This window comes from Chiloscyllium punctatum, chromosome 39 (genome assembly GCF_047496795.1).
Source record: "Chiloscyllium punctatum isolate Juve2018m chromosome 39, sChiPun1.3, whole genome shotgun sequence".
Taxonomy (NCBI): domain Eukaryota; kingdom Metazoa; phylum Chordata; class Chondrichthyes; order Orectolobiformes; family Hemiscylliidae; genus Chiloscyllium; species Chiloscyllium punctatum.
The window spans coordinates 25,095,888-25,110,221 of NC_092777.1; the positions used below are offsets into that span (position 1 = coordinate 25,095,888).

The 14,334-nt window shown below is 38.6% G+C and overlaps 1 protein-coding gene across 1 annotated transcript in view; it reads left to right on the forward strand.

Moving 5' to 3' along the window:
• Window positions 1-10,414, forward strand: part of foxk2b (forkhead box K2b) — a 129,054-nt gene extending 118,640 nt beyond the window's left edge. The window contains exons 8-9 of the mRNA XM_072558317.1: window positions 821-1,030; window positions 4,949-10,414. Of these exons, the coding sequence (XP_072414418.1) occupies window positions 821-1,030; window positions 4,949-5,145 (407 nt within the window). The 3' untranslated portion in view covers window positions 5,146-10,414. The remainder of the gene's footprint in view (window positions 1-820; window positions 1,031-4,948) is intronic.
• The last annotated feature ends 3,920 nt before the right edge of the window (window positions 10,415-14,334 follow it).

Genomic DNA, 14,334 nt, shown 5'->3' on the forward strand with positions numbered 1-14,334 from the left:
CTATTCATATACCCATCCAAACACCTCTTAAATGTTACAATTGTTCCAGCCTCTATCACATCTTCTGGCAACTCATTCCATACACATACCACCCTCTGTATGAAACAGTTGCCCCTTAGGTCTCTTTTATATATCTTTCCCCTCTCACCCTAAACCTATGCCCTCTAGTTCTGGACACCCCGACCCCAGGGAAAAGACTTTGTCTATTTACCCTAACCATACCCCTCATAATTTTGTTAACCTCTATAAGGTCACCCCTCAGCCTCCGAATACCAGGGAAAACAGCCCCAGCCTGTTCAGCCTCTCCCTATAGCTCAAATCATCCAACCCTGGCAACATCCTTTTAAATCGTTTCTGAACCCTTTCAAGTTTCACAACATCTTTCCGATAGGAAGGAGACCAGAATTGCACACAATATTCCAATAGCGGCCTAAACAATGTCCTGTACAGCCGCAACATGAACTCCCAACTCCTTGAAAAACTGTTTTTCTATTTGCATTTTGAATTCTTTTCCCTCCTCCCCTCCCAAGTCATGAAAGTAGTAGAACTTATGGGGGTCAGTGCTCACATTGCCATTGTGGCTTGCATTTCTGTACCGTAGTACAAAAAGCACAATTTTCTTGCATATTTAGCTAAATCTTTTTCATGGAAGGAAGAGGACAAAAAGCAAAAATTAACAAAGAATACCACAATTGTTCATAATGCTGCATTGGAAAAGACCTCTGAATACAGATACAAAATCAGTGATACAGTAAGTGCAACTTTCAGTTAAGTGATCCAGTTGATATGTGACACTTTTATTACTTACTTTGTTTTGCAGTGAAAGTGGAGCCTATTCCTGCAATTGCACCAGCTTCAATAGGTACTGCTGGTCGATTCATTCAAACTTCACAAGGTACACCCATACAGACAGTTACAATACTACAACAGGCTCCTTTGGGCCAGCACCAGTTACCCCTTAAACCAGTTGCACAGAACGGAACACATGTGGTGCCCATCTCTTCAGCAACACAAGGACAAGCTAACACCGGTAAAACTATACTATTGTACTTTGTTTGACTACATAGACATCACATTTCTTTATGTATTGAATGTATATCCCAAGCTACAGTTGAGGTTTAATAACATTTCAATCATTTGGCTGTAAAGTATTTTGATACATCTTGTGTGGTAACCTGAAAAACATAAGAAACAGGGCAAGCCATTTAAACTTGCACGCCTGCTTCTACTAGTCAATTACATTTTGGCTGATCTGCAGCCTAACTCCATTTTACTGCATATTTGTTAACTCTTCTTGAATAATAAACGTTATGTCAATCTGAATTTAAATTTACAATTGATCACTGTCAGTTGCTATTAAAAAAGTAGGGGGGGGGGGGAAGTTTCCAATCTTCTCCTATTTCTGTGTATAGGTATTTCCTGATTCATTCCTGAAAGATCTATGCTAATTTTTAGACTCTGGCCCCTTGTCCTCAAGCAGCAGAATGTTTTCTCTCTACTTACCCTCTTTAATATCGTTAATACCTTTTTGAAGGGTGTAGGACCATTCGGTGCGAGCGATTTGGCGCGGCCAGTTTGGCATGACCCATTTCGGCACAGCTCTTATTCCTTTTCAGGCTTACTTAAAAGCATTAATGAAAGCAATAAAAAGAAAAAATGTTTATCCTCTTCAGTAAAAATGTTAAAAAGAAATTAAAAATAAAAGAAATAAGGCAAATACAAAATTGTTGATGGCATTTTAACTGGTTTTATTGTATTTTAATAATTTGTACATTAATATGTTTTATTTTAATATATTTTAATAATAGTAGTTTAATAACTACAAAACAGTTCTGCGCTGAAATGGATCGCGCCAAACCAGCTGCACCGAATCGCTCGCGCCAAAGTGGCTATGCCGAATGGTCCCACTCAACCTTTTGAAGCATAGTCACAGTTATAACATAGAAATATGGAGCACCAATATGCACAGGACTGTCCATATGCAGTATTGAGATAATTTACCAGCTGTTTGAGAGAGAAGTGGCCTCAGGATGAACTCCTTTTATAAACATCGCCATAGTCTATTTTACACCCACCTCAGAGGAAAGATGGAGCCTCGACTTGGTACCACCCATTGGTGCATAATTCCCTCAGTACAGCAGTAAAAGTGTTAGTTTATAAAGTCTATGGACTAGAGTTTCTGATTCAGAAGTTAAGTGCTGTCACTGATCCATGTTAGAAACCAATTCTACAACCTATTGCCCAGAAAAATTAAATACATATATTAAAAAATATCAGTCGATATTCTATGCAATCTCTGATACCAAATTATTTATTGAACTTCTAAAGCTTTGTGCTATGAATACGCGGTCTAATACATTTATTAGCAGGTCATGGGGTAAGACTTCTACAGCAAGTGACTCACTACCTGACTGCCCAAAGTTTGTTTCGCAACTCCAAGGTACAAGTGTGATAGTCAGGTATGATAAAACACATTCCTCACTTGCCTGGATAGTTACAGCACCCAAAAATACTAAAGCTTATACACCAGTGATAAAGTGGGCTGCTAAATTTTTTTAAAACTCATTTGTGACGTGTGAGTGTTGCTGGCTGGCCAGAATCTATTGCCTATCTCTAAATGTCCTTGAGAAGGTCGTGGTGGTGGCACCCCTTTCACTATATTCAACACTTATTCCTTTCACCACCAACACACCGTGACAGCAGTGTATACCTATGTAAAGGGCATTGCACTAATGTTCAAACTTGCCAATCTCTACCATCTCAAAGGACGTGCGTAACAGATACATAGGATTTCCACTGCCTGCATGTTCTCCTCCAAAGCACATTTTGCCTCCATTATCTGTTATTTAATTCTCAGAAATTATGCAACAGATATGAATTATTTGTCTTCAGTTAACATTAAGTCTCAATTTCTTTAGAAAGAAAATTTTTTGATTATGATAAAATTATACAGCATTTACAAAGCTATATGTTTCAGTATAGTATATTAACGTAATCTAGTGAAAAGATTTGCTGGGTAACAACAATGTCTAGATCAAACTGAGGAGGTTTAAGCACTTCTTAAAAGATATATATTTTCAGGCAATGGACATGCTGGCTAGGCCAGACTTATTGTCCATTCCTAACTACCCTTGAGAAGGCGGTAGTGGGCTGCCGCCTTGAACAGAACATGTGATGTAGGTATACCCACACTTAATAAGGGAATTCCAGCATTTTGTCCTGCTACAGTAAAGATATAGCAATGTAGTTTCAAAGCAGAATGCTGTATGGCTTGCAGAGGAAATTGTAGGTAGTGGTGTTCTCCTATATCTGCTGCCTTTGTTCTTGTTGGTAGTAGAGGTTACATGTTTAGACAGTGTCTTCATTGGAACCTTGATTGGCTGCAGTGCAATCTAGTATGGATGTAAGTTTGCACACTGAGCTGGAAGGTTAATTTCCAGGTGTTTCATCACCTTACTAGGTGACATCTCCAGTGGACCTCTGGCCAAAGCACTGCTGATGATTCCTGCTTTCTATTTATAGGTTTGGGTCTCTTTGGGTTGGTGATGTCATTTCCTGTGGTGATGTCATTTCCGGTTCTTTTTCTCGGGTGGGGGTGGTGGTGGTAGTAGATGGGGTCTAACTTGATGTGTTTGTTGATAAGAGTTCTGTTTGGAATGTCATGCTTCTAGGAATTCTCGTGCGTGTCTCTGTTTGGCTTGTCCTAGGATGGATATGTTGTCCCAGTCAAGATGGTGTCCTTCCTTATCTGTATGTAAGAATACTAGTGAGAGAGGGTCATCTCGTTTTGTACAAAACAAGAATTTATATGCACGAGAATTGCTGGAAGCATGGCATTCCAACCGGAACTCTTATCAACAAACCCGAGTTAGTCCCCATCTGTCACTCCCTGTGAAAAAGAACAGGAAATGACATCACCAAACCAAAGAAACCCAAACATACAAATAGAAAGCAGGAATCATCAGCAGTGCTTTGTCTGGAGGCTCACTGAAGATGTTACCTCGTAGGGTGACAAAAAGTCTGGAAATTAACCTTCCAGCTCAGCGTGCAAACCTACATCCAGAACCTCAACCTGAGCTATAAATCTTCTCAAAACTCTCAATCTAGTATATGGGATACACTACTCTTCGGACACTGACAGCTTCAGTGAAGTAGCATTTGTTGCAGTTATCAGTTAATATCTTCTACCTTTACGATTGAGGGAAGTCGAGTAACAGAGTTGTGTGTGAAAAGACAGACCATCAGCACTCAAGACACTTCAAGCATTTACTTTGACGATTTCCTGTTGCTTCTGACTAGAAGACTCACTACATAGATGATGTACTCCCAATCCGTGTCCATTATAAAATACCTGTCATCAGCCCGAGATAACAAGTTATGTTCTCATTACAGATGAATATGTTCATCCATAGTTACCAAAATACTGTTATTCCTTTTGATAGTTAAGATAGTTTTTTCGATCTTCAATGTGAGGTGTTGGTGACAACAGCATTCTGTTTGTGACTTGATGTTGTAAATGCAGTGCACATTACCCAGATTTCAGGGCTGGGACATCAATTGTAGTTCTCTCACCTCCCAACAGAAAAGGAATAGCTCTGTAAAAACACTTTTTGAAGTTAAAACCAAAATACTAAATCTACAAACGAGATTAGCATCTGAAAGAATTGCAATTAATCAGTAATTCCAGTGTAACTAACCTTTCATTAGAATCTGATGTTAACTGAATTTTATCTTTTTAATATATGGTTGAATTTCACTTTCCTGATATCTCACTAAACATAATCTCACAAATTTATTTAATTGAATACGGACTTCAGGTTAGTATGCAACCTTTCATTAGAAATATTAAAATGCACCCTTATAAAATTTGTTGGACACTATGTTTGCAAACTTTGTAGGAACTAACTCTGTAAATAGTCCTCTAAGTATTCTGTTCTGTTTCCTGCAGCTGCTGCCAGTCCATTACATATGTTGGCAACTCATGCCTCTGCATCAGCATCTCTTCCCACAAAACGCCAAAATGGAGACCAAGGAGAGCAGCCGGAGATAAAGCGTATCAAAACAGAAGATGGAGAGAGCATACTTGTAGCTGTCAAAGTGGAAGCCCCAGCCGTGGCTGCAAGTGTGCACAATAGCCAAAACTAAAGACTGAGAAATGGGAGGCGATGCTTAATTTTTATCAAATGCAAGGTGCCAAATGGACAAGTCTAACTTAACATCTAGAACTTCAGAATGTGTTGACTCAGTATGGGTTTAGGGGACCTGTATGAGTGACTGTAAACTGTAGCACTGAGAAACAGGAAGCCTTAAAACACAGGAATAAGTTAAAGAAACTGAACAAATTAAAAAATGTGACTCCCCCTCGTAAGAGGCTGTTCCTCCTGCTCAACTACCTCAGTGCTCACTGGGAAAGGGAGAGACAGGAAGAGCCACAGCTAGCCACGCACATCTGATGTTCTCCACAAATACTTACAGACTTGAGTAGACCAGTGTGACGGCAGCATGGCAAGTGCTTACTGTACACCTGTTACAAAAGATTGTATATTGCATAAAGGGAACAAAGGTGTGGACCCATTTCCTACATCTGGCAGCTAGCCTTTAATGACCTACCTAATGCAGTTGTTAGTAAATATGCAGTATTTTGTTCATATGTGGATTTAGGATATTTTTGAGTGTATTTCATTTCTGTAGATGAAAATGGAGTTACTATCATTTCAGATCACTCCATTTTATATTTCAGAAGCTTTGGAATCACAACTGTTTTCGTACGTAAATTTAATTTTATGTTCAGTGAAAATGAATGTAGTTATGTTTTTTTTAAATAACCAATGGAGTGGTTAAGTTTACTTCAGTCTGTTTAAATCCAGATAAATCTACTTTACACCTGCAGATTTTCATATTTTAACGGATTACTGATGAATTTAATCAATTTTTATTAATGTGTAGTGATCAAATGCTTCGGGTTTGCATGTTTCGGGCAAGAAGCCAATGTAACTGAGCCGTTATCTGACCTAAATGAACAGCTATTAATTTGACCGGCGCTGCACTTAACTACTGCTTATTTGCTTTCTTTGCTTATTTGTTACTTTGTGTTGACGTTGGCTATTCCTGGCTTGGTTTTGCAGGCTATATTTCAAATGAAAAGAAGAAAAACACATTGCTGCAAATTGTTTATTTAAGAAGCGGAGAGAAAAAGAGTGCATATCTGTTCTGGGCTATTGGGACCTGGTAATACTGTTGCAACAAATCAAACTGCAGAATAAAAACATTGACATCAATTAAACAATGTAATCAGGGTTACAAGTTTTCAGAATGTGAAAGGGTGTAAAATATGGCATGTATACCTTCTACAAAACCCATTTTCTTCCATATCCAACAGCTCAGCGTGTTCTGTTTGCAGTGTAATGAGCTATATAGACCAGTGAGACCTTCTGTTCAGTTGAGGTCTGCTGAATTAGATGATCTCAGTTGGGCACACTAGTGGATTTCACCAGCCAATTTCTCCACTCATTTGCTGTCCAGTAGAACTATAAACAGGATGAAGTTTATTGGAGTTGATGTAGATTAAAGGCTCACTTAGATAACCAAAAAAAATTGTTTTCCTCTGGCATCAATAAAGTAGCATAATAATTTTCTCTTACACTCTTCCTCAGCGATTTTTCCACAGCAGCTTATATTTGTATACTGCCTTTGGCACAATAAAACAAACTAAGCTGCTTCACAGCAGTACTGTAAAAGCACGTTTAATTGGAAGCACACTAGCTTTCGGAGCGACGCTCCTTCATCACTATCACCTGATGAAGGAGCGTCGCTCCAAAAGCTAGTCTGCTTCCAGTTAAACCTGTTGGACTATAACCTAGTGTTGTGATTTTTAACTTTATACACCCCAGTCCAACACCGGCATCTCCAAATCATGTAAAAGCATAGTGAGCTTCTTAAGATGATATTAGCTTTTTGCCATCTACCCTTATTCAAAGAGGCATATTTTATGGAGGGCCTTAAAGCAGGAAAATGATACCCAAGAGTTTGGAGAGGGAAATCTGATCTAAGTGCCTAGGCCACTGAAGCTGTAATGGGTGGACTGATGTAAAATTGGATGCTCAAGAGGCCTGAAATAAAGGAGCATAGATATCTCCAGGTTGTGAAGCTGGGGCAGATTACCGAGAAAGAGGTACGGTCTTAGAGCAATTTGACACAAGAACCAATGCAGATGGGTGGAGTTGGTCTTTGCGGAAGTCAGATACTTTGGATAACTGTGTGTGGCATGTAAAATGTGGGTGTTAACTAGCATTGTGATGGAATAATCGAGTCCAGAGTTAAATAAAAAGTATGAGTAAGGGTGACTGGAGCCAGGACAAATGATGAATAGCAATAGAAATAAACAGACTTGGTGCCGGCATGTTGGTTGGGATCAAAACTGACATATGAAATATAACATGGTTGTGAACATTTTGGTTAATCTTTGCATGATTGCTAAGGATAGGGGTGGAGTTTATAGCTAGGGGACAAAGTTTGTAGCTGGCACCAAAGATAGTAGGATCACCTTCCCAATATTTAACTGGAGGAAGTCTCTGTTCACTGTAGTATTGGATGTCAGACAAACAGTCAAGTAATTTAGCAGGAGTTGAGAGAACAGGAGAGGAGATAGAGCATGTAGTTGAAAAACAGAAAGGGACTAAGATGATGGAGACCAACAGATATAATAGTGTGGGAGCAGAAAGCTATGTCAGTGCTAGTGATATTCCAGCTACAAGTTGATGGGTATGAAAGAAATATGAATTACCCAGGTGGATAATAGTGGAAAAGCATTGGACCATGATGTTCTAGTTTTTGTCGGGTAGTAGTATGAAATAAGCAGGCATCAATCCAGATGGAAACATACCCAAAGTTAGAATGGAAAATCTGATGCTGACAGCAATTCAAGTGATTGAGAATTCAGGCAAGAGTTGAAAAGAAAAATCAGCCAATTAAGGCACCACTGTTCACTGTTCCACCAGGTACAATATTAAGAACAGTACACCTAACTATTGCAGAGTTCAAGATTTGCTGAATGGAGGGAGAAACTAAACATAAAAGATGGGTTGATTGTATATAAAGTAAAATGATTGTTTAAGAGGCAATAAGATTTAACTCTAATGTATTTATGGGTTTAATAACTCATTCATATTTAAGCTACATATGAAATTGTACAGTCTTATTAGATTCAAGCTGGTTGTATCCAAATGAAAATGCTTTACCTTTTGTGTTGAAATTTACTGACCCCAAAGGCCATACACGAGCTTTATTGGTCATCCCACAGGCACACACTATATTTAATATGCTAAATTAATTAAACTAGAAATGCTGGTACAACTGTACAGCAACCATTACATTATCCAATTTTACCTTGTACAAGTCACTGCACTATTAACAAATTCTTTGTACATGAGCACTTTTGTGATATTTGGGAGAGATGTGGAAGATTGCTATAGAAATGTAGAAACATAAATGTTTCTTTCATCTGCAGAAATACATTTGTTTCTATCTTCTACAGTTCGAAGCACTTGGATTTTGAGGGTTAGCCCTATGTGACTATGAATAGAACAACCACAGGGGGGGTGACTATTGAAAACCTGCAGTAAATAGCAGTAGATAAGATGGCAAGTATTCACATCTTGCATAGTTCCAATTTCTTTGCTAATATGTTAATTCCCCAGGAGAGGATTGGAACTGACAGAATTCAGACAGTCCGAAATAATATAAGGGTAGAAAAACATCTTGGGAGTTAGGCCAAATATATTTTCATCCCTTTGTTTAAATTTGAGATACCAGTTGGAATTAGTTTTTTTTGTCTTAACACAAACAGCAATGGTTGAGTTGCATATGACCTCGCTAAATTTACTTTTAAACCTTCAACAAAATAAAAAAGTCTTTCCATCGCAACTTTAAAAACTCAGTTGTACGGCATCAAGAAGCAAAGTAACTGCACCATATTGAAATGATTAGTGTTTCACATTGTTTTGACAAAGTTGGCAATTAATTTCATGTTTTATGTACAGGCAAGCTGCTTTGCAGATGTACTTTGTGCTAAGTGAGGGTTATAAAGATTACATTGTGGATGCTACACAGCATGTCAATTTTTGATTTGTTCATGGGATATGGGTGCCACTTGCTCGACCAACACTTATTGATCCTAATTACCCAGTAGAGGGCAGTTGAGACAATTACATTGCTGTGGGTCTGGAATCACAAGTGGACCTGACCAGACTGGGTAAGGATGGCAGATTTCATCCCTGAAGGGCAGGATAAAGGACATTTGTGAACCAGATCAGTTTTTATAAAATTAACTTACAGATTTTTATTTCATTTAAAATTTCACCATCTCTGTTGTGGGATTTGAACCTATACCAATAGCCTGGGGTTCTGGATTACTATTCCATTGAGATTGCCACGATACCACCATCTTCCCTGCTTTAGAATTTAAGTTTTATTACTAATAAGGATAACTGTTTGGAAACAAAATCTTAGTGTTAACATTTTAAGTTCTGTTAGTTTCAACTATGTATGGGAAAAGGGGGAAATCATATGTATTAGCAAGTAGTTTTAAAAGCGTGTTCTGTTGCAATCACACCTTTCCACTATAGGGTGCAGATTTTTAAAAATGTACAGCCACATTAACCATATTTATAAAATAATTAGAAGTTTATTAATTATATATTCAGATGGCTACAGTGTGGCCATAGAAGTCCAATATCCTGGTTAGTATCTTGTAAATCTCCAAAGTAGAGTTTATTTTCTTTCTAGGGCTTATAATATTGACCTCTGAACTTTGCCAAACGAAATAATAACCTATTATTATTTCTCAAGTTATACATTTGCTAATACAAAACAAAAAAGGGGAAGAGGGATATTCTGCAGGCTTTTTTCAGATTTCCCCAATTCTGTACTTCAGCGAGTCAATAAATGAAAAGGCATAGTCTAGCATTCTGCTCAGCGTGAGCCCAACACCACATGGTCATGGTGTAACAGACTGTACCACTAATGGCTCTTGGAGATTATGGCGATCATTTTTATAGGAAACTGTAGGATGCAGGTGGTGGAATATTTATGCAGCAATGGTAAATGCTGTTTAGAAGTTGTGAAAAACATGCATCACTAGGCCTGAATAAGGTGTAGCCCGTTGTTAAATCTGCTGTGCTAGGTGCTGATACAAGCTCTTGTCTTTCCACATCAGAAGAATAATTTTGCAGCCTTCAAACTGCCAACCTGAATATGGATTCACAAAATGTAGTTGTTGGAATAGGGAAAGAGCTCATAGTCCTATCTCTGCATTTTGTTGGTTATAAGTATACATTGTGTATTTCATGTGGTCAGTCTTTATTCCATCTGGCAGAATTTTAAACTAGTATTTCCACAATTAAAACATTTTAATGAGTGTCTTGAGTGTTTTCACATATCTGTTTGGCTCACACCAAAAGTGCTTTGTCAAAAAAACATGGATTATGGAATCTGGAATCCAGGCAGGAAGAACGCTCTGGTGTGTGTCCATACTTTTAACCAACTGCTGAGCAAGATCTTTGAACATGCATAGAAATCGTGACTGTCAATCTATTTTTCTGGTTAATTAAAGTGTATGAGAGTGGGAATACAGTGAGAGGAGAGGTGCAGCCAGGTATACTGTTGTTGAAAATCTTGTCTTAATAATGAATCTAAATTTGAAGAATTAATACTCATTAACTAGATATTTGACACAGGACATTAATTCAAAAGGAAAAGTTAGTCCAATATTTTGGTTTGTGTTGTCACTTGATTGAGAATGACTTTTTATGAACAATGGAATAAAAATCACCAATCCAATGAGCAAATAGGAACAGCTTTTTAAACCTTAGGATTGTGATAATTCAATGGAATACACTTCGTTTTCAACTCAACAAACCTCTAACATTGATGGATTCCCTCCAAACAGAAGCAGGGTGGGGAGCAGGCAGCACTGACCCACTCCCCACCTCTTGCAAAGGAGGAGTGTCTCTTGAATAACTGTTCTTGTCATTTTTGGCAAACTATAGTTTCATTTCAACATTAATTTAGGGGGAAAAATATTTTTTCCATGGTGTAAGTTGATTTCCCTGCTGTATAACAGTAGGACTAAGGAGGCATTTTAAGCCACAGCGGAATGTATTTTTATTTATTTTAGAGGAGACGTATGCAATGTGCGCTTAGAATAATACAGCTAGACTCAATGTGTTTTTCAATGCACAGTAACTGATGTATTCACTTTTAAAATAATATTATTGGAATCTTACAAGAGATTGTGGATACATAATTGTTGATGATTAAATATATGTTGGATACTTGGTCTTTAATTTTCTCTGGCATTCAACTTCTTAGTGTTTATTCCCAGACTAATTAGAAAACTTAGATAGTTCTATCCAAGGAAGCAGCATACAAATTACCAAAAAAGACACACATCTAAAGATTGGGAGCAGTTTAGATTTCAGCAAAGGAGGACAAAGGGTTTGATTAAGAAGGGGAAATAGAGTATAAGGTAAGCTTGCAGGAACACAAATTGTTTGTAAAAGCTTCTATAGGGATGTGAAGCAAATGTAGGTCCCTTTAAAATCATAATTTCCCAAAAATGCTGAGGAATGCAGGGCTTGGTGGGAAGGAGGAACCAAAGTAAATGGCATTGGGGAAGTTGGGATTAAAGGCCGATTAATCACCAGGCACAATAATCTAGATTCCAGAGAGAATGTAAATGTAGGAATAGTGGATGGATTACTTGGTCATCTTCCAAGATTCTGTAGGTTTCAGAACACTTCCTCTGGATTGGAGGCCCACTATTTTTTAAGAAAAGAGGTAGAAAGCAGGCCATTATACACTGGTTAGTCTACCTTTGGTAGTGAGAAAAATGCTAGATTCCATTTATAAAAGATTTAATAGTACAGCACTTGGGAAGCCACAATAGGATCAGAATTGGTATGAATTTATAAAGAGGAAACAAAACTTGACTAATCTGAAATTTTTCAGATGTAATTTAGAGTTGATAAGGGGAGGAGTAGATGTTGTTTACTTGTAACTTCAGAATGTGTTTGTTTACATCCTATATAAAAGGGATTGGCAAATATGGAGGAACCTCAATCATCCAGCAAAATTGCAAGCTCCCAATGCTCGGCTAAACTCATCTGGAATTCGATTAACCAAACAGAATACTCCCTACCGGTGTTCTCTGGATAATTGAGATTCCTGTGTAAGGTGAAAGTGAGAGATTGGGTTAGTGTACTGACATTGGTAAAGAACTGGTTGGCAGACAGAAAACAAAGAGCAGAAATAAATTGAGTCATTTTCAGATTGTCACCGAGTGGCAATGCGATTTAGACAGGTTGAGAGTGGGTAAATGTATGGCAGATGAATATAATGTCAATAAACGTGAGGTTATCTACTTTGGTAACAAAACAGAGATACATTATTATCTGAATGGTAATAAATTGGGAAAAGGGGAGGTACTGTGGAAAGGGGTGTAACTGTCTCCTGGAATACTGTGCTCAGGTAATGTTATTTTCTCCCCCATCCTCACTAATATTTTGTGGTGTCCACAGCTCAGACTCCAGCTCATCAACTCTGACCTAAAGTCACTCAAGTAGCTGTAGATGTCACTCTGGATTGCATTGGCATCCGTTAGTTCCCACATACACGACTTGCAACATTATTTAACATCCAAGTTAAATTAATTATTTTTAAAGTTGAATTTTTAAACTATGATTCAGCTGTAAACCACTTAGCCAATCAAAAAATATTCAATCACTTACCTGTTTTCCTATGTCACACTTCAGATCTGACTGGTTGAAGAGACTCTCTGCATCTGGTTCCTATTTCCTGAAGCTGATGCCCCTTTTCACATACAAAGGTACTATTCCTGATGTCATACTGTGCTGCAAGCACAGGTCTTCTTCTGTGTCACTGTTTGCAAGTATCAGGGTCCTCCTCTCTCTTGCACGCTCATAACTGTGATAGAAGGATTAGTTCACATCCAAGCCACACATCCTCCTGACTTAGAATTATATTGCTGTGTTGAAATCCTAGATCTCTGTCTATAACTTAAGGGTTCAAGAAGATGACTCCCTCACCTACTCTAGAGCAACTAGCGATGGACAATAACACCCAGCCTAATCAAACACTCAGCCTGTGAATTTAAAATTATTCCAGTTAGGTTTGTGAAAGTGGTCAATAGAATAGAACATTACAGCACAGTACGGGCCCTTCAGCTCTCTATGTTGCTTCACCCTGTGAAGCCAATCCGAAGCCCGGGTAACCTACACTATTCCATTCTCGTCCATATGTCGATCCAATGACTTTACATGCCTGTAAAGTTAGAGAGTCTACACTTGTTGCAGGTAGTACATTCTCTACTATCCAAGTCAAAACATCTGACCTTGTCCTATCTCTATCATCTCTCAATTTGCAGCTATGCCCCCTCGTGCTAGCCATTACTATCTGAGGAAAAAAGCTCTCACTGTCCACCCAATCTAACCCTCTGATTAAACAGCCTCAAATCCCTCAACCTTTCCTCATAAGACTTTCCCTCCACACCAGAGCTGAAAATGTGTTGCTAGAAAAGCGCAGCAGGTCAGGCAGCATCCAAGAAGCAGAAGAATCGACGTTTTGGGTATCAGCCCTTCTTCAGGAAGAAAGATGCTGGATGCTGCCTGACCTGCTGCACTTTTCCAGCAACACATTTTCAGCTCTGATCTCCAGCATCTGTAGTCCTCACTTTCTCCTTTCCCTCCATACCAGGCAACATCCCGATAAGTCTCCTCTGAACCCTTTCCAAAGTTTCCATATCCTTCCTATAATGAGGTGACCGGAGTTGCACTCAAAACTCCCAAGTGTGGCTGCACCAGAGTTTTGTACAGCTGCAGCATGACCTCGGTTCTGAAACTCAACCCCTCTACCAATAAAAGCTAACATACCATATGCTGCCTTAATAGCCCTAACAACCTGGTGGCAACTTTGAGGGATTTGTGTATGTGGACATACAGATCTCTCTGCTTATCCACACTACGAAGAATCTCAACTATTCGTCCAGCACTCTGCATTCCTGTTACTCCTTCCAAAGTGAATCACCTCACACCTTTCTGCATTAAACTCCATTTGTCACCTCTCAGCCCAGCTCTGCAGATAGTGCCAAAGATGTTGCAGGTTATCTGCAACTATACTGACAGTAGTGTCATCTGCAAATTTACTAACCCATCCTTCTGTGCCCACAACCAGGTTGTTTATAGAAATGACAAACAGCAGTGGACCCAAAACAGATCCTTGCAGTACACCACTAGTAACTGAACTGTGTTGGTGGGTTTG